General features: G+C 35.5%; 1 protein-coding gene across 1 annotated transcript in view; it reads left to right on the top strand.

Annotated features, from left to right (window-relative positions):
* The window catches only part of LOC149570017 (calcium/calmodulin-regulated receptor-like kinase 1), a 102,634-nt gene that overhangs the window by 41,700 nt on the left and 40,482 nt on the right, over window positions 1-20,452 (top strand). The window contains exon 3 of the mRNA XM_089822678.1: window positions 7,534-7,687. Within this exon, the coding sequence (XP_089678804.1) occupies window positions 7,534-7,687 (154 nt within the window). The remainder of the gene's footprint in view (window positions 1-7,533; window positions 7,688-20,452) is intronic.

The following is a 20,452-nucleotide window of genomic DNA, read 5'->3' as shown; positions in this document are numbered from 1 at the left end:
GCTGTAGTGATGGGGGGTGATTGATCTTGTTATGCAAGTAGATATCAGAGCTACCTAAGGAGAGATGGAGAGAATCCTTGTCTTCATGAGGAATGATTGCGAGTAAGAGTTTGCCTAGCACTTTATATTCCATGTATGCCTGGTTGTAGAGAGACTCGAGATGATGGAGGCATGGTGCAATCCACACTTGCAGGAGGGGCAAGGTGGTATGATAAACACCCTACACAATATGAAGAGTGTGTTTTGGTACACATTTTTTCAATTGTAGAAGGTAACACACTTAGTGGATGAGACTGAGACAAGAAGAGGCAGTAGTAGAAGAGGTGACAACTTCTTAGGATTAGTTGGCGCAACAACATAGGCTGACTATCACCAAGAGAGAGCTAAGAGAAGCCTGGGAGTAGGAAAGGGCACTTAGAGCAAGGAAGGAGGTACAACTTGGAGAGATGGAGGAATGTTTCATATCATTGGTCAGAGAGCTCGAGAGTACTAAGGACTTGATGGAGGCCGTGCAGATGGTGAGAGTAGCACGCGAGAGCCGATTGGTACCATAGAGAAATCCAAGACTCCTTCATCAATAATTTTTTGGTGCACCTTGCCAATGTGCTCAACCACTCGAGTGAAGTGCTCTCACCCCTTTTTTGTACTAGATGTTATATAGTTCATGAACTCCTTTTTTGTTGTGGTTTGGAAGCTAACTTCTTTTTTGGCCCCAGGGGGGAGGTTGTCTAATATTGGTGGTGGTTTTCTGATAAGAATAAATAATGTTTTGTTTAGTAAATGACAATGTAATGGATTGTAGTTCTTGGGATGTTGTCGACAATTGGCACTCTTAGCCAACTGTTGAGTGCCGTATATTCATGTCTTATATCAAGAACCCGAGGGACTCTATTATTGTACACATTACATGGTGATAGTAAAGTTATATCTTTTTGTTATATTGATGTGTCGTTCCTGACTCACTGTATTGAACAAGTTTTATATATATATATATATATATATATATATATATATACTTTGTAAGTTAAGCATTCACCATAGGGAGTAAGCAACCAACCTACTCGAGGCACCAACCCCACATTCACTTTGTGTGCACTAGCATACATACTAGAGCCACTAGCCCCTCATTCAATATGTGAGCATGAATCTACTAGAGGTACCAATGCCTCATTCAATTTCTCCTCTAATTTCTCCCGTAATTTTCTTCTTTAATTATCTATAATGGTGATTTTAAATCCCCCATGAAACTGATCATGATCTCCTCATAAATTTTAAATCTGCTGTACAATTTTCAAAAATCTCTCTCCAATAGGCTTCATCATAGTTCTGCTCCAAAATCTTCATCTTTGCAATTCTGCATAAATACTTCTTTATATATCTGCCAGAAATACATAAAAAATCTGTTTGCAAATCTTCCATAAGCTTTTTTTTACAATCTCTTCATCCAATATACAAATTAACTCTTTACTTGCTGGTGTTCATGATATATTGTTTGTTCTCCACACATACTAACCCACTGGAGTGATCTGCCTTTATATCTTTAATGATTCTATGAATGGATTGAGCTTGTTGCAATGGATACAACCATTTGTATTGTCCTTTCTTTCACTAACTCATCTGCCTTAACTCGTCACAATTTTGTTATATAATCTGCAAATAATTTCTTAAACTGTGCTCTTCATTTGCTCGGTGTATATGATATATGTCTCTTACTCCACAATGCTTCTCACATGCCTTATACTGCTTCTTTTCAATACTCTATTTGTCATGTATATATTATAAACTCATTTGTTCGATACACATTTTATCTCACTCACTGTATATCTTTCCAAGATAGGCAATTTCCTTTAGAGACATCTCACATTTAAAACATAACTCTTTATTCAAAATGCTAATGACATCTCTTCATTAATAAATCTGATTATTATTTTGAATGATTTCTTGTCTTTCTACTCCTATTAATTTATTTTCCAATTTATTATCACTATGTACACTTTGTCTCTTATGAAAAGAGACTTCCTTTGGAAGAATTATGGCTCTTCCAGTAAATATGATTTCTATCGTTTAATAATCCCTGCCTTCATTTACGTCTTCAATATAGAATCCTTGCCTTAACTAATATTTCTTCAATATAGACTCATCTTAGAAAATGATTGCTACATATTACATTTTATAACTATTCTTTATCTAATTAAATTTTCCCTTAAAGCGGTTAACCTGGGCAATGATAATTACTCTAACTTGAGCCACACCTTTCAACATATTTATGGAATTGTTGTCTTTAATATAATCTCTGCTTTTCGATAAACATATGCACTATCTGTAAGGTATCTTAATTGCTATTTTTAAAACATAACCAATGTCTTCTATTAATAACCATTGCCTAGTGAAATCACTGCACTTCAACAAACATAATAGCTGTTTTTGTATTATGGTTGCTATCTTCATATTAATTGCAGCCATTACTTATAGTCACTTATCATTCGTATCACTTCAAGTTGTAATTGATGTTCATGTCCTAATGATAATTGCCATCTAGTATTGTCAAAAGTTTTCTTGAGCATGAGTGATTATTACTATCAAAAGTTAATTGTTGTCACTTTTTGTTCATTTAATTGCTGCTCTTACTTCTCTTCATGCATCACTATTTGTTACTGACAACAATTGAAATATTTGTGCAAATTATGAACCCTAATCAAGCCCAACCATAAGCAGAGTATTTATAAAAACTCACTCATTATCAAAGAGAACACTATATGAAAACACAATAACATGCTAAATCGAACAAAACCAAATGCTCTCATGAAACACTTGATTCTCTTGTCCTATCAACAAAGATCTTGTTATGGGTTGAATGTGGGTATTGTCAGTTTTGCAACATAAAGCATAAGAGGCTATGATGAATGGAGGAGGTTGATTGATAATGAATGGATGCAAGTATGACAATGATGGTGATAGTACACTGTCAAGATAGCAAGGGCACAAGGACAACTTAAGCTCACAAGTTCTCTAAGGTTGCTCAAATTGCTGTATAGGTTGCATAAGCTTACTAGTGTCAAAATGAGGAGAAAATACCTTGTATAGAAACCTTATGACAACTAATTGCATGCAATGCAAGGTTAGGTAGAGTTTTGAAATGAGTGGATAGGATTAAGAGGCAATAAGGAAAATGAGTGGCTTGGAATAAGTGGTAGAAGAGGCATGTTGACTTTCCAAGGTGCATTGAACCTAGACATAGGTAGGATGAGAAAGGTCGAATGAAGAGTGAATTGACAAGTGGCACAAGGAGAAGATTAGGAGTTTATGATGTGAATAAAGGTGATTGGATAATATGAAGAAAATGATTAATGAATTTATGAAATAAATAAGGCATTTATTTCTTAAATAGGAGAAAGTAGACTATGGTAAAAGAGATAAATAAAATGAATAAGAATTTTTATAATTTTTAGAAGGAAAAGGCGAATGAATTAATTTGACTAAAAGGGGTAAAATGTTTTTCAAACACAAAATAGAAACAAAACAAAGGGAGTGCCCAATAGAGAGAGCACTATAAAATCTTGTCACTATCCACTAACTGGTCAGACATATAAGACATCGGTAGACAATTTTCCCTTAGCTACTAAACTCTATCCTCTTATTCGATTTGAAGTTCATTTGGCCAAGAAATCCGCAACACCATTCCGTTCTCTACGAATGTGCGTAAAAGTAATAGATTCCATGGAGCAACACAGTTGGAGAATTTGTTTGAGAAGGTGATAACCAATGCTAAATGCTAGCTAACATCCCCAAGCTTAAGCCTAGTTAACAAAGACACCACCACTTGAGAATTAGACTCACAAATAATCCTACGTCAAAACCAAGAGCACAGTTATGCCCAATAACATACAAAATGGTAAGAGCCTCCATTAAATTATTAGTATGGAAGCCCTTACAAACGGAAAAAAGTGAACATTACTAAAACTATCCTGGCCAACTCCACCAATGCTAGTGTGTCTTGGATTCTCTCGGGAAGAACCACTTGTGTTAATTTTTATAACTCTATGAGGAGGGGGTGTCTAATAACCCTCACGATTGATCCATTGCATAGGATGATGACACCGACTATTTTTCCCTTGACCAATATACACTAGAGCAGTTCTTTGAAGGGGGAAATCAAGATAATTGCAAATGACATCCCTAGTATCTACACCACTAGACAAATCACACTTAGTCATAACAGTCTCTCAAATAGAATTAATAATTTTCCACCACAAGTGCATGGCACCCATCCTTACATCTTGAAAATTCCGCTGATTCCTCTTCAACCAAACGTGCCAAATAATTAAAGAAGCCCAAGAGCCGAAGCCATCTGAAGAAAACAGGTTTTAGTAGGACTTTTAACCCAGTGGGCCCAAAGTTCAGACAAAGAAAAAACATGCCAATAGGTCTGACCTCAACCACCCCACCAAAAGTGCCAGATCTCTCTAACATAGGAACAATGAAAGAAAAGATGAGAAACAAACTTTGGGGTATGACAACACACGACACACCATTGAGGGGCTCTAAAAGCCCCGTTTGCATAGATTATCCCAAGTTAGATAATGAGTGTGGACCACCAAGGCACCTCCATACCTACAAACAAATGTCTAGTGAGTTCCAAGTACCCCACTTGTGGTCTATTTCATAGCATGTAAGAAAATAGTTATATGGTACATGCTGCTGATGTATTTTTCAAGAAAATTGTGACATTGCATGGATTACCAAGGAGTAGAATATTAGATAGACACACAAACTTGGTTGTTTTGGAAGAAATTGTGGAAGAAGATGAAAAGAGAGTTGAAGTTTAGTTCAACATATCACTTACTGTTAACGTTTGGTAGCTTTAGTTGTATAAACTTTAGTTATATATTATATATATAAGTGTGAGATATAATATCTATATTAATATATTAAATACATGAGATACTTATTTGTCATTATATTAATTAAATATTAATGAATAGACATTTCCCGTGAAGGGACATGTCTATCCATACTTAATCCTATATTAGAGAGATGACTGCCATTTGGAAAGCATATACCAAAATGGTAATGCAACTACATTTGCAGTAATCTCTAGAAAAAAAACATGGCATCAGATCCAGGCTGCAAATGTAGAAAAAGATATGAAAATATAGAGATTAAAATTTTTAGGAGAGTTTTAAGAGGCATTTTTCCTTTCGGTGGTTTCCATTAGGTACTTACTCTCAGTTGTCGTTGGGAACATTACAAGAGCTAAGAGGAGCATTGAACAAAATGAATCCCAAATATAAGCAGATTGATGATAAAAGAAGGCATCAAGATTTTGAAATAGGAATTGAAGTGATGGAATATTGGAGGAGAGATTCCCATAGGGAACATATAATCAAAAGATGAAGAAATTTGGTTCTTTCAAGATTATTAAGAAATTTGCTTCAAGAAATGCGTATGCAGTAAATTTACCAAAATGCTTGGTTATATCACTAGTGTTCAACATTGCAAATACAAATGAGCATGAAGGAGAACCAACAGTGGGTTGAATAAAACATATATTGTAAAAATAGAAGGAAGAAATCAAAGATATACTAGATTGTAGAGGTGGAATGAGCATAAGAAATAAATACTATAGTATATAGAACACTTGGTAAGATGTAAATGAAGGTTTATGGACACCTTAACATGGATATTTGTAGTCGAGGTGGACCACTTTGGTTTCCCTCTAGTTGTTTCATAGTGAGGTATCATACTCTTAATTACTTTAGGTGTTTTCTATAGGACCCTCCATAATGCAAAAGCAATCTTGCATCCTCTCAATTTTTTTTTCTTTCACATTTCTTTTATTTTGCAAGTTTCCGAATAAGTTGCTCTAGGATGATTGAGTTTACATACATGTGTTGTTATGTCTCAAAACTAGTTGTTGGTCAGATGATGTTACTTTTCAAATCCCTATGGAAGACCCAATTGAACCTTCATGCCAACATTTGAATGCATGTCCAAACTTATAGGTGTTAGGGGTATTTGTGATTGGATTACATTGAATATTGAGCACAAATCATGTATTTTTTTTAGGTCGACTTTTGATGGGAGTGCTTAAAGGAAGATGTAGTCTAAAGTTGATGTTGTCTACCAATGCTCCCTTCTCATTTGAATCTTAGACTCTCCGTTTTAGAGGAAATGTGTAAAGTTTTGGTTGCAGAAGAAATGAGTTGTGCTATAGCGAAAAATATACCTCTATCACTGGTCAACTCTTGATTGTAGCCTTGGTTGCATTTTTGACAGCTTAACTTGTGAACTATTGTTTAAGGGCTCTATCACTTTCCATCTCTACATTTGACATATGGTTTTAGTTGTTAATTTAAATTGTATAGGTCTAAGCTGGTTTCTGTATCCATTACTTCGGTAAATTCTTTGGTAATGTAATGTGGCTTTGGCTTCTTTCAAGAACCACATTTCCCTCTTTGAGGGCTAGTTCGTATTGACACGGCGATGATTTTCTTCCTTCTAGATTTGGACTTGATGCTGTTTGAGCATTGGATTCAGGCTTTCTTCCATCATCTTTAAGATGAAGTTAGCCTTTACATGAGTTATGTTGTATTCTCTACTTTCTGAAAAAACACTATCATAAGTGTTGGTTAGTAATAAATTGGATTTTTATCACCTATTGTACTATTTATTAGTTTTTAATGAATGGTGTTAGGACTAGATGACTAGTAGTTACACCTTGCAAAGTCCAAGGTCTAGGAGCAATCATCTAATATTTGTAGTATTGCAATTGATTTGCTCAAATGGAAAAGGGTGCATCACTTGGATGGAATCTTGAGATTCCATTGTTGGCATCTTTGGCCATATGTTATTTGTCTTATGATGGTTGAAAAAATATTAAATAGGGGGTTACTATGCAGACTGTGACTACCATTTTTAAGTAGTTAAATATAGTTGTTTGAAAGTGTAATTATTGCCTCATTTGGGAGTGCTTGAGAGTTGCACTTGGACCCTTTGGTTACAGAGGTAAAACTAATCAACCAGGAAGTTACTTTGTGTATTGGGAAGAGTTACATTTCGAAGGGCACACGGGTTGAAGGTGGACCACGTTGACTCAATTTTGGCTCATGGTTTGGTCTCCTCGTCCTATATACCGAGGGCTTGGGGTGGAGATGGTATGACCAATTTCATGCAGGGTTGTTTTGTGAGAATTCTTCCAGCAATAGACTGTAGATCTCTTATGAAAGACTGATACTTTGCTATTGTAGTGTAATATTTGTTGCTGAGACTGAGTTTTTGTAGGGTTTTCTTGGTGTAAGTTCTTTGTCATGTATCTCTTCTCCATTTCCTTCTTTATTGCTCTCTATTTAGTGCTATGACTTCGATGATTTCCTCTTTCATGGATTAACTAAGAATTTGTTATAGTTTTCTTTCAAATTGTAATACTTAGTTTAAAACATAGAATTGCATAATAATAAGAAAATTTCTTTTTATGTTATTGTTATAAAGTTTGTGCTTTGTGTTGCTTTGTGATTATTGGGTGAACAATTTCAGGGAGCTTCAAAAGGCAACACATAATTTTACAACTTTACTAGGACAAGGTGCATTTGGGCCAGTATACAGGGCTATGATGCCTACAGGTGAAACAGTAGCTGTTAAAATGTTGGCAACAAATTCCAAGCAAGGCGAAAAGGAGTTCCAGACAGAGGTAATTGCTTATCAATTGAACTATTCTGGTTAACGCTTAACAGATATTCTCATTTAATTACATAATTTTCCATGTTACATGAACACACAATCAAAGAGAAATTATATTGCTCATGAACAACCAAAACAGTGAATAAAAATAAAAATTACGTCCAATAATGATACATATTGTTGACTTTTTAGTTTTCTGAAAAAAAATGTAATGTTGTTCGAGTGTGGGATTCATTCATTAGCCTGAACTGGACATTTCTTGCTGAATGCAAGCAGATTATTAATGGCTACCTGGTATTTTTCAATGGTCTCTAATGCTAGCACTTTATAACACAAGCATTTCTCTATTTTTCCAAGCATTCCTTGCTACATCTTGGTTCCCTTGTGTGTGGAAGAAGATTAACGTGGAATTTGGTCCATATTTGTTGTAGGCCTGTAACATGTGTACTGTGTGTGGGAAAACAAGATGCTTTCTGATCTGTTCTCAGAAATCTTATGTATTGGAGTTTCTGTGGTATGCAGTGAGGAATATTATTGAATATTTCAGAAATAAGAACAATGAAATTCCAGCAGCTCCTTGTTAATATTTTTATGTTGAGTTTCAGAATTGGTATTCTCTAACATACTCAAATTTTTGTACATGTTTCAGTACTAATCAGCTCAATGTCCTAATTTATTCGTGGAATGCCTTCCAAAGATTTTTAGTAAGTCACTTGGATGTATTGTTCATACTGATTATTTATAGCAAGTCACCGATGTGAAAGTTGGTATCAAAGTTAAAATAAGTTTGGCTTTAAAAATATTTTATATTAAATGACTATGATATGAAAACATAAAGGGGGTAAAGTGTATTTAAGTCATTTTCATAAGGTGATTTTATTTTGGCACCTAGTAAGTTATAAGGTTTTAAATTGTTTAAAAAAAGTGTTATATGGAGATAGATGCCAATGTTGGAGATATCAGGCGAATACACAATTAATTCATAAAGTGACTAAGTTAATTTAAATTGTAGAGGGGATTAATTTATCATCATTCCCAATTGCAAGTTAATATGAATATTAAAAGGGAATTTAAAATAAGGGTTTCCGAAAACTTCATTAGAGGAATATAAAAGGGCATTTGAAGAAGTCATTTGATATGCTTGGGTTTGCTTAATTTGTCTCTAAGAAGCTTGTGAGCTTTGACTTCCATTTACAAGAAATCTGAGGACAAAAACTTTTGGAGTTTCTTGGTTGTAGATGAAAACCCATTCAGCCTTTTAGGTGGATTCATTTCAGAATTCACATTGAGCTTATTGCAGGTATTTGACGTTGAGAAGAAGCTGGAAATGTCATTTATTTCCAGGTCCAGAACTGCTAGGGTTTTCTATTTGTTGGTTTTTATTAATTTTCCAGCTAGGGCAACTTGATTTGGATTGAGATTTGGAAGCCATTTAGATGGAAAAATATTCTTACCATAGTTGGAATGTTTTATGAGATTTTGGCACAAGGGTTTGCATGTTTGGAAGGGTTAAGCAAGGTACAACTGGGGTTTGAAGGACAATGATTTATATCAGAATTCCTGAAGACATTTGCTACAATTTTCAGCTATTATGGTCATCCTTTGAGGTAACCATACCATCTACTAGTTGTTGGGCTTCCATCCTTGCTTTTGGGTATGAGGATTCATTGTGATTTGTGACCTCATCCCCATAAGATTTGAACCTTGATGGCAAGGATAACAACTCAACAACTTAACCATCACAACATGCCACTATTGTCAAAATGTCAAGTGGAATGAATTTTATTATTTGACATTCAAAACAAACATAAAAAAAGAAAAAAGAAAAAAGAAAAAAACAAGAAATAAAAAATCACAGCATGCATGCAAAGTGTTTGATAAAATATCAAATATGCAAAATAGGAAAAAATTAATGAGATTGATGAGGGGTTCTTACATATTTTTTGCTGTGAATATCAATCGTTTTGTATAAGAAGAAAATGTGCAAACAACAATGAAACTATCCATCTAGCAAAGCAGGGTTCATACAGAACTGCTGAAAATAATTCTAAAGTGAAAATTTTAATTTCAGTCTAGCTAGGTTATTAAATTAACTTAGGTAGAGGTTTGAGGTTAGCCTGTTTGGGTGAATAAATTACAAAATACAAATATATAAGATGAATTATCTTACTCTGATAACAACTCCACTAGTTTCTCTCTAAAACTAGGTGGGTTAACCATCTATATTCTTTCCCTCTTTACATTTTAATATGTACACTTGTGTTAACTCATACACAGATACACATTCGCAATAATAATATGTTATTTCTCAACAACTTAATAACATTATACACATTAATATTGCTAATTTAAACAGTCATGCAAACGCTAATTCCTAACACCTCTTCTTAGTGCAAAGATGGGGAGAAGATACATACACGGACTAGAAACGGAATCACGTGCTTATGCATACTTCTAGGTCTGAGAATTGCTTATGATCACTGTATATGAGAACTCATTCTGCTTTCACTTCTAGCAAACTTATCATCAGCTGACCACACTTTTAAGAAGTCAATTGAAGAATCTTTACAGTCATCTGCTCTCCTATAAAACTGTAAACTATGCTGCAATCCACCTCAAATCTTAGCAATGTATGGTTCATCTTCATGTCTTTTTCCCACGGAAGAAATAATGAATGAAGATATACTGCTCTTCGTTGTATTGCTTGATCTATATGCTTGCGGTGTTTCTCGATTCCTTGTGGATGTTGTTTTGCTTGGGCAGCCAACAACTTAACCTTCCCAGCTTTTTGTAAACATCCATCACACATATCTTGTGTCATCTTAATATCCTTCATGGTATGATATACAAAATCAGAACCTTTTTGGCTCGACTCCACAACACATTCCTCTTGTTTGACTTTCAAAACTTGAATGCCAATATTGGAAGACTCCATAACATTATGATCTACATGTTTAAGGGCTGCTAACTCATGGTTTCCCAAGATAAGGGACTGCTTTTCCAAATTAGAAAATCAGGGCCCATCTCATACCTTTGTGTAGTTTACTCAACATCATCAAGCACCTCTTCCTTCCTTGATGCATGTTCACCAAATGCTGAACCAATATCTGTCTTCCAATGTAATTCACATGCCTCAAAGTTAGATTGATTCTTTAAATAGTGCATCTTCATGACATCTTCAACATTAAATTTTTGTTTCGATACTTCATCCAATGAACCCCAAGAAATCCCTTGTGTGCCTTCTCATCAATGTATGTGGTATCTCTGGGAGCAACATCCCAAATGTGGTGGGAGTTTGACTATACTTTGGAGTCCAACTATCCTTGTTTTTTGTTGAAAATTTCAAAACACAGCTGCAGGCACACACATAACACAAAAAAAATCTCCTATAAGTGTTTGAAACATTCATAAGAAGATACAAAAATTCATAAAAATTGTGCAAACAGACAATGTTGTAAACTTAAGTCAAATAATAGTTTTGATGCTTTCTTTTTGCTTTCTCTCCACCATCCCCCCAATTCCTTTTGGTGTACCTTTTTCTCCTACCATTCCCACCTTCCCTTCGAGCTTGAGCACAATTTACTAGTCTCCCATACATTTGTGCTATATGGCATATCCCATCAACACCCTTTCTAGGTCATGCTCCCACCATTGTCACCTTTTCCTGTACAACACCATCAGGGATGTTGTCAGTAGAGTGGTAGATGAGGAGGGTTTCCAAGCTAAGTTCTTCAAACATCGCTTCATTGTTCTGGTGTCCTACTTAGTTAATTTCTTCAATCATGTTGTTCACATGGGTTTCCCTCTATTTTGGTTGCATCACATTATCCATCCAATCCATAGGACGAGTCGTGCCTCCGACCCTAATAATCATAGGACCACATTGGCTAGGCACATCTTTAAACTTCATGCCATGGTTGTCCATATCATTCTTTCTAAAGAGTTGGATCAATGCACATCCTACCAAGGTACAAGCTGCTTTCAAACCTGATTATCAGACTATGGATGACATCTTGACTCTTTGGGGCATTATCGAAGAGATGTGCTACCACTCCTCAAAGTTTTATCGTTGCTTTGATGACTTTTGCAAAGCCTTTTACTCTGTCCTGAGGATGACGCTTTTCTAGAGGCTTCTAGGCATTGGTATTTGTGACTCTTTAGTTGGTTATCACTACTAGGTGGGTTTTTGATTGTCTCGAGACTCCTTCCGAGTTCTTGGACTTCATCAAGAGAACTATTAGGATTAAGTAGGGCTGCCCCTAGTTGTCTACTTTATTTGGCATCTATATTAATGAGGCAAAGCAGTTTTTTTAGGATCATACCCTTGAGGAGGACGATTGCCTTTTCCACCAAATTGTGATCTCTATTATTCTTTTTGCAGATGATAGTGTTCTTTTAGATTCCTCTCTGGAGGGTTTATGGAGATAGCTGCAAGCTCTTGCGTCCTTTTGTGATGGTCTTTAATGCTCTTAAGGCTTCTCACCTCCATTTCTTTTTTAGGGGTTTGGAGGTGATCTCTTCCTCCTTCACTTCATTGGGGGTCAAGTTCTTCGACCCTCGCTTTAGCATGAGACTTGCCCTTCAACCACTGACCCTCTTTGGGTGACATGTTTAGGACACTCTGTCTAAGATGACACTTATGGATATCTTACTAGCCTTATTGTTCTCTATGGTTTTGTGATGCGGGGGCCTTTCTTGCTGGATTTCAATTGGACTTTTGCTGAACATGTTCAAATTCTCCTCTTGTGGTGCATCATTTGGTGCAAGCAATCCATCCCGCACAACATTATTCTCGTAGAGCATGGGGCTTATGCCTTTAGGTTTAAGGTCATCTTCAATTTGGTATGGGTCCTTCATTGCCTTTGAAGCATTGTAAAGTTGGGTGAAGGGCAGGTACCCCTACCTTGCCTATTGCTTGCCAAATTCTATTGCTACTTTTGGTATTTCTATTGGTAAGGCTCATGGTTGGTTCATTGAAAATTTCACCCTTCTTGGGTCTATTGGGATAGAAATGGATCGCCTCCCTCTTCCTGTATTCTCTTGACACGCCCCTCATCTTCTCACTATCTAATAGGAGCTAAATAGGTGCATCAGAGATGACATATACAAGCAGTTCATGTTAGAAACAAGAATTTTTTTTGGGGGGGGGGGGGGGGGGGTGAATCAATAATTTACAAACTTTAGGCACCAACTAGATATTATTTGTTACTTTAAACCATACATAACAAAGTAATGGTGAATAGTAATAGTAACCATGCACAAAGATAACTTATAACACCATATTTTGTCAACTAGGGAAACCCTAGCTAAGGGAAAACCCTGGTGGGGATGATACCCACTAGATAATATACTGATATATAAGTTCCTTGTTAGAGGATGGACCCTATTAGGAGTCAATGAGCAAATTCAGTATAGAGAGTCCCTGTTAGGAGACTTTAAATCCCTATTAGGAGATTCCAATCCTATTAGGAGTTATAGTATAGTAGATGCAAGATGAGCCCACTGCCCAAACATGCACTTTCAATTACAAGAAGAGCTCACTGCCCAAACAAGTAATCAGATTTCTGGAATATAGCTTCTTTCTCAGTTTGATCTCAGATCACAAAATAGCTTCACAAACTTGGCATATATCGCTTTCACAAAAGTTCGCATACAATTGCTCAACATAACTTCTCCAAGATAGCACACTTGAATTGGCAAGATTTTCTTTGCATAAATACCATGCCTTTACACAAATTGCTCCTAGGTCGGCTAAGACCACAATACACTTTTTCAAATTAGAGTGAACATCTACGATGTCGGCCTTAATTGGACAAGTAATTATTTTGTAAACAAAATAATTCATTTCCTTTAATCTTGCTGTCCTGTTACATTGCTAAAACGCGAATATCTCTTTTCCGTACAGTCCGTACAGACTTCCGAGGTTATACACGTCATCTTCAACATGTATACTATCTCCATCCAACTTCGCTAGTCATAATATGACATCAGCAACAAGGTACAAACAAAACAATTTGCTACTATATACCAAATTCATATTTAGACAATTTTCTAAGTACCAAAAGCTAAGTATCTTTATTTCGGAGATTTTTTGTAAGCATGTATATCATGTGTTGCCATGAATGACAACATTACATATCCTCATTAGCCAATTGTCAGCAATCTCCCCCTTTGGCATTGATGACAACAAAATAGGGAAAATTGTCTAAGTATTAAAAGCTTAAAATAAATAACACATTAATAGTACATCTATACAATTTGTCCATTTTACACATGCTCCCCCTTACAATATGATTTCATACTTTTCTCTTTACCTGATTTACAATTTTCTTATGTACTTCTCCCCCTTTGACATCAATGAGAAAGATTAAAATGTCAAAAGCTGTCCAAAAAATGTTCATCTGCTATCAAAGTTTCAGTAAGCATCTGCCTTAAACTGATAGCATCTTCATGCAGTCATCAAAGCTTGCCTTAAGATTATTCATACCTTTTGTCCATATATCTTTGGCTGTCTCAGCAGAGGTGAGACTTGCACATAGGGCATATGATGCACTCTCAACTGCATTAAGGTCAGAGTATAAAAAGTTAGAATAAGTGTCCTTGGCCTTGACACATTCCTCCAACTGTTTCTCAACAAAAGATATTTTCAAAGTAATAGATTCTCTGAAATCCGATACTCTCTTCAGAATTTGTTCCTTCCGAAGTTCTAGTTTCTTGATGTCATTCTGAATACTGGCCACTTGTCCTTCAAAATCATCAATTTTACTAGTAGGATGCTGTAATTAGCTAGATAGAGCTTCTAGCTCACTCATTTTTCCTCCAATCTGATTGTCAATATCCTTTAGTTAGCTTGTGAGGTAGAGTACACTTGATGTACAATATCTTGCCATCTTGTTGACACTTCCAAAGTTCCTTGATACAAGTATCAAGACTTATCAAATCATTCTTAATATTTTGACAAATGGTGCTAAACAAGTTAGCATCATGTGAGATTTGTGCCTTAGATTCTGCAACATTCAACAAATTTGTGAATTCTTCATCAAAAGAATTTAACACTGCCTGTGCCCTCTGTTCAAGATCTGCCTCTGTGTACTGCATTGCCAGAGTTTATGTAATCTGTCAGTAACCTCCATTAAAGTTCTCTGCAGGCTCTTTACTGTCTTGTTCTTCTGAATGAGTTTTGACAAAGATGGGATCAAGTTAGTTTGATCATCATCATCAGTTGCTAGGCTAGCAAGTGAAAGCGGAGTAGATGAACTAGAAGGTTTATTGCCATCTTCCCTTTGCTTCTTTTCAGTTCCCTCTTTGACTCTTCCTTCTTCTTCCTCTTTCTCTTCCCTTTCCTTTCTTTCTTTTTCTTTCTTCTCTTCCTCTTCTAATCTCTTCTTCTCATCTTCTTCTATTTTCCTTTTCATTTCTTCTTCGGCTACTCTTTTCTTTTCTTCCTCTACTTTCCTTTTCATTTCATCTTCAAGCAATTTCTGCTTGGCCTCTTCTATTTTCTTTTTCTCTTCTTCTAGTAACCTCTTCTCCTTTTCAATTTGTCTCAGTTTTTCTTCAATATCCTCGATATGAGGTTCATTTTGTTCAGAACCTTCAAATGGGTTTGTATCATCAATGTTAATGGTAACATTGGTCTGATCTATTTGCATTCTATCACTGCTCACTGACACTTCCGAGGTTTTGGGTGCAGGTGAAGATGCTGCCTTGGACTTTATCAACATATGATTTATGGCTGCCGCAGTTTCACTTCTAATCTTATCTTTCTCACCCACCATAAACAAAAATGGTCTTACCTTGTTTCTTAAATAAGGCGCTAGATTGTTTAACAATCTCTTGACTTCTTTGTCATCACTCTTGCATATTGTTCTTAACATAGACTTCCAAAGTTCTATGTGCTCTTCTCTAGTTGGTGTCTTCTTTTCTATGAGTGTCATAGACCTTTTGATTTACTGTGCCTTCAATATCCTTCAGTTTTAGATTGTTGGCTATAATTTATCTCACAATAGAGATATCAATTTGATCTTTCTCAAAATTGTTATATAAATCATAAAATTTGTTCATTTGAACAAAGTTACCTTCATTAACAATAGCTGAGTTTATCTTCTCTATCTTCGGCTTCACGAGTTGCCGAGCTTTTCTTGCTGACTGCTTTGAAGTTGTTACCTTCTCTTTCTGTTTAACTTCTTGTTCTTGTTCTTGTTCTTCACTAGACTCAACAATTGTCAACAGGCCTTTTGTCTCTTTCCTGGTCTAGTGGCTTGTTGTTTGACCCTTTTAGTCTTTGTGGTTACAACTTCCACTAATTTCTCAGATTTTCTTTTCGGTTCACTTGTCTAAACATCTGACGCTGCTATATAAGGAATGCTTTGTTCCGAAGATGTTTCTACAATAGACACTGACAAAGGTTTTACATTTAGTATACCTTGCTTCATAGTTTGCCTGACTGCGTGTGACTCACTCTCAGTCATACCGGCTTCTGATAAGGCTTTCTTCATTATAGTTTCTATCTTCTTGTGAGATGCCTTCTCCAAGGATGTTTGATGAGCTGATTGGGTAATCTCAACATAAGTTCCAAATCTATATTCAGCTTGGTCCTTCTTTGATTTCAACAGTAAATAAATATATCCAACTGTTGTTTTATCACTCAATTCATAACCCAAGGGATCAAGAAATGTTTTCTGAGGTTCTACTGCTTGAATAAAAGTAAAATCTGTATCAACCATAACACAAATACCTTCCTTAAATCTGTCTACAATTATAGGTGCAATTCTAAATCTTTGCCTCATTTCATTATCAAGTTCCCACTATCCAATATTTTATTTGCTGGACGTCTTCTACACACTTCTCTGATCTTCTCCATTGTACACCTCTCACTGCTCATAATCTCTGTGACTGACAAATATGGAAATCTTTCAAGCACATAAAAGAATATGTGATTAATCAGTGACTGAAATCTAAACACACCATTTTTAGTCCTCTTGATCTTTTCTAGGTTTTCAAGAAGTTGCATTCTTAGTATTTCACTAAGGTTAACTTGTTCCTTCTCAATGCATATCTTGTAGGCTGCATAGATGAATCCGGTTGACAATTCATCAGTCTTTGAACTGGCACATATAGAATAGGCAAGGATTCTACTCAGGAATCTTACATCTGCTTGCTTAATGGTGCTGGTCACCATGGAAACTGCCTTTGTGTAGCTATCAACTTTCTTCTTAACCATTTTCTCACCTATAGGTACACTACCTTGTTTACAAAGACCAGTTACCTCATGAATAAGGTCGGCTGAGATATCAACTACACTATCTTGCATCCATAGTTTCCCATCATGTATTTTGCTTAGTATGATTTGTGTCCACTCATCTGTGTCCAATTCTTGGTAAAAATGATATTTGAACAAGTCTAGTTCCTTCAAGTGTTCAAATTCAGGTTTCACAGTCATATTGTGATTAAAGACTAATTCCATATCCTTGTTCATATACTCACTTCCAATAGATTCAAGCTTACTGGTAAGATAACTTCCTACATCTTCCAAATGAAATACATCGTTCAGAGTAGTAGATAACGCTGAATTAGGGTTTCCTTCTATGGGTTTTACGGAAACAACCTTCAATTTCGGTCTCCTCATTCTTAACATTGTGAACTATCGACATAGCCATGATTCCATTAAATATGAACTTTTTATCAAATAGATTATGCAGAAAAACAATAAAATACCTTTTTCGAAAATAAGGTTTGCTTCGAAATCGCCTTGTCAAGTTGCTTTTGAGTGCTCTATGCTTCTGATGTATTCGCAATGAAGTGGTAATCAAGTTTGTACTTCATTTATTCCTTCAACTTGAACTTGCATTAATTGCGTACTTTGCAAACACAAAAAAGTTGTCAATTGCATTTTGAGATCAAATAACAGCTCAAGATCATCTATCCGATCTTCAGATGCCACACGAGGTTTACTACATCTTCCTTTCATCATGACAATGCTCCACAAAACTTTGCTGCATGAAATTCTTAGCAAAAACATAGTTTTCATCTTGTGTTACAGAGTTAACGTTCTTTGTAATAACAATAACTCTTAATTTCTTCATAACTAATTTAGATAAGCTCCAAATTACAAGCGAGCTTAGATACAATCTAAACTTATCTCAATACAGCTTTTCCCAACTTCGCTACCTCTAGTTCGATCTCTAGATAAAGTTTCAAATTCTTGTGTTGTGAACAAGCTTAATTCGACTTAATTGAATCAAACTCGATAACTGACTTCAATCTTCCTGTCTCATCATCTTCTAGCTTTCCTTTTGAGATGTCTAATCCTTTTACAAATGCCTCATTGAGTTCTTCTCGAAGTTCACTGACTACATTTCTATGTTCCTCATTGTCTTTGTCAGTTCTAGAGTTCCTTTCATGGTTTTTTCTGTTATCTCTGAAGTTCCTTCCATCATTTCTTCTGTTTCCGAAGTTTCTTCCATTGTTCCTTTTGTCTTTAAAGTTTCTGTCCATTCTGCAACACTTTGCCATATGTCCGAAGTTGTTGCACAACTAACATACTAGAGTTCTACTTCTAGGATTCTGCTGATCATCAGGTGCATGACAATTCCGAGCTATGTGTCCAAAGTTGTTACACTTATAACACACGATCTGTCTTCTTTCCTCATAAGGTCATCGTTCTCTTGATGTCCTTTCATTAGATCTTCTGTTTGTAGGGTTAGTATTCCTAGACATTCTACTATTCCTTCTATTATTATCATAATTAGGTTTCCTACAATTAATTGCTTTATGACCCATAGCATGACAATTATGACAATAAAAATCCTTAACATGATTAAATGACTTATTTGTACAATCTCTTTTCATATGACCTATCTCATTACATGAAAAACACTTACCTCTAAATTCATACTTGGTTTCCTTAGGAGATTCCACTTGGTTTGGTTCATCCAATATTTCAACTTCCTTGTCTTGTCCAACTTCTTTAGGTTTATCAGAAGATTGATTGGATTCAATTTTATCATCAGATTTATCTTTTTTCTTTGGATTTGATCTAATCTTAGGTTTTTTTGCAAACATGTTAAATAGATAACCAAGACTAGTCTTATCTTAAGTAGGTCTCTATATTGACATTGAATCATCAAGTCTCGCTCTGCTAGAATAAAGCTTCTCAACTTGTTGCTTGCACTAAGTTAATTCACCTTTCACAATAGTATTGTACTTATGAAGTTCTTCATGATTTTCTTTCAATGTTTCAAGCTGAGATGTCTTCTTTGCCACACTTGCTCCAAGATCTGCATTCTGAGTCTTCAAATCAGTTTCAATTTTGCTAGGATCACTCCTCAAAGTTAACTTCAGATTCGTAATCTTCAATTAATGCTTCAAGACCTTGTACTCTGTCTTCAGTTTTGAATAATCATCATCACTAGTTTCAGATTCAATAGATTCAGTCTTGGATTTGAGATGTTCAATATTTTCCTTCAATTGTCCAATGTATACTTTGGAGTCTTCATATCTGTCCTTTAGCTTATCTCTTTCTTCAGTAAGGAGATCAGTTTGTTCAAGTGCCTCTTCAAGGTTCTTCATCAACTGTTCCATATCCATAGGGATCTTACTCAAGCTGTTAAGCCTCTTCTGAGTAACTGTGCTTTGATACCAATTGTTAGAAACATGAATTACTGAGGGGGGGGGGGTGAGTCAATATTTACAAACTTTAGTTGCCAATTGGATAGTATTTGTTACTTTAAATCATACATAACAAAGTAATGTTGAATAGTAACAATAACCATGTACAAAGATAACTCATAACACCATATTTTGTTAACTAGGGAAACCTTGGCCAAGGGAAAACCTCGGTGGGGATGATATCCACTAGATAATATACTAATATATAAGTTCCTTGTTAGAGGATGAATCTTGTTAGGAGTCAATGAGCATATTTAATATAGAGAGTCCCTGTTAGGAGACTTTCAATCCTTGTTAGGAGATTCCAATCCTGTTAGGAGTTGTGCCAACTCTGTTAGGAGTTGTAGTACAGTAGATGCAAGATGAGCCCATTGCCCAAATATGTACTTCCAATTACAAGAATAGCTCACTAACCAAACAGGTAATCAGACTTTTGGAATATAGCTTCTTTCTCAGTTCGATCTCGGATTACAAAATAGCTTCACAAACTTCATATATATCGCTTTCATAAAGGTTCGCATACAATTGCTCAACATAACTTCTCCAAGATAGCACACTTGAATTCACAAGATTTTCTTTGCATAAATACTATGCCTTACACAAATTGCTGATAGGTGGGCTAAGACCACAATACACTTTTCCAAATTAGAGTGAACATCTAGGATGTCGATCCTAATTGGACAAGTAATTATTTTGTAAACAAAATAATTCCTTTCCTTTAATTCCGCTGTCCTGTTACATTGGTAAAACACGAATGTATCTTTTCCGTATAGTCCGTACAAACTTTCGAGGTTATACACGTCATCATTAACATGTATACAATCTCCATCTAACGTCTCTAGTCATAATATGACATCAGCAACAAGTTACAAACAAAACAATACACTGTTGTATACCAAATTCATACTTAGACAATTGTCTGAGTACCAAAAGCTAAGTATCTTTATTTCTGAGGTTTCTTGTAAGCATGTACATCATGTGTTGCCATGATTGACAACAATTACATATCCTCATTAGCCAATTGTCAACAATTCATTCATACTATTTCGGTCCAATCCCCATGGGGATCTTCACCTTAAAATGGCCTCTTATGCAAAGTAATATT

This window comes from Cupressus sempervirens, chromosome 3, assembly GCF_028749045.1.
Source record: "Cupressus sempervirens isolate cs-2001-9-10 chromosome 3, ASM2874904v1, whole genome shotgun sequence".
NCBI lineage: Eukaryota > Viridiplantae > Streptophyta > Pinopsida > Cupressales > Cupressaceae > Cupressus > Cupressus sempervirens.
This window is presented reverse-complemented; position numbering and strand designations above follow the sequence as displayed.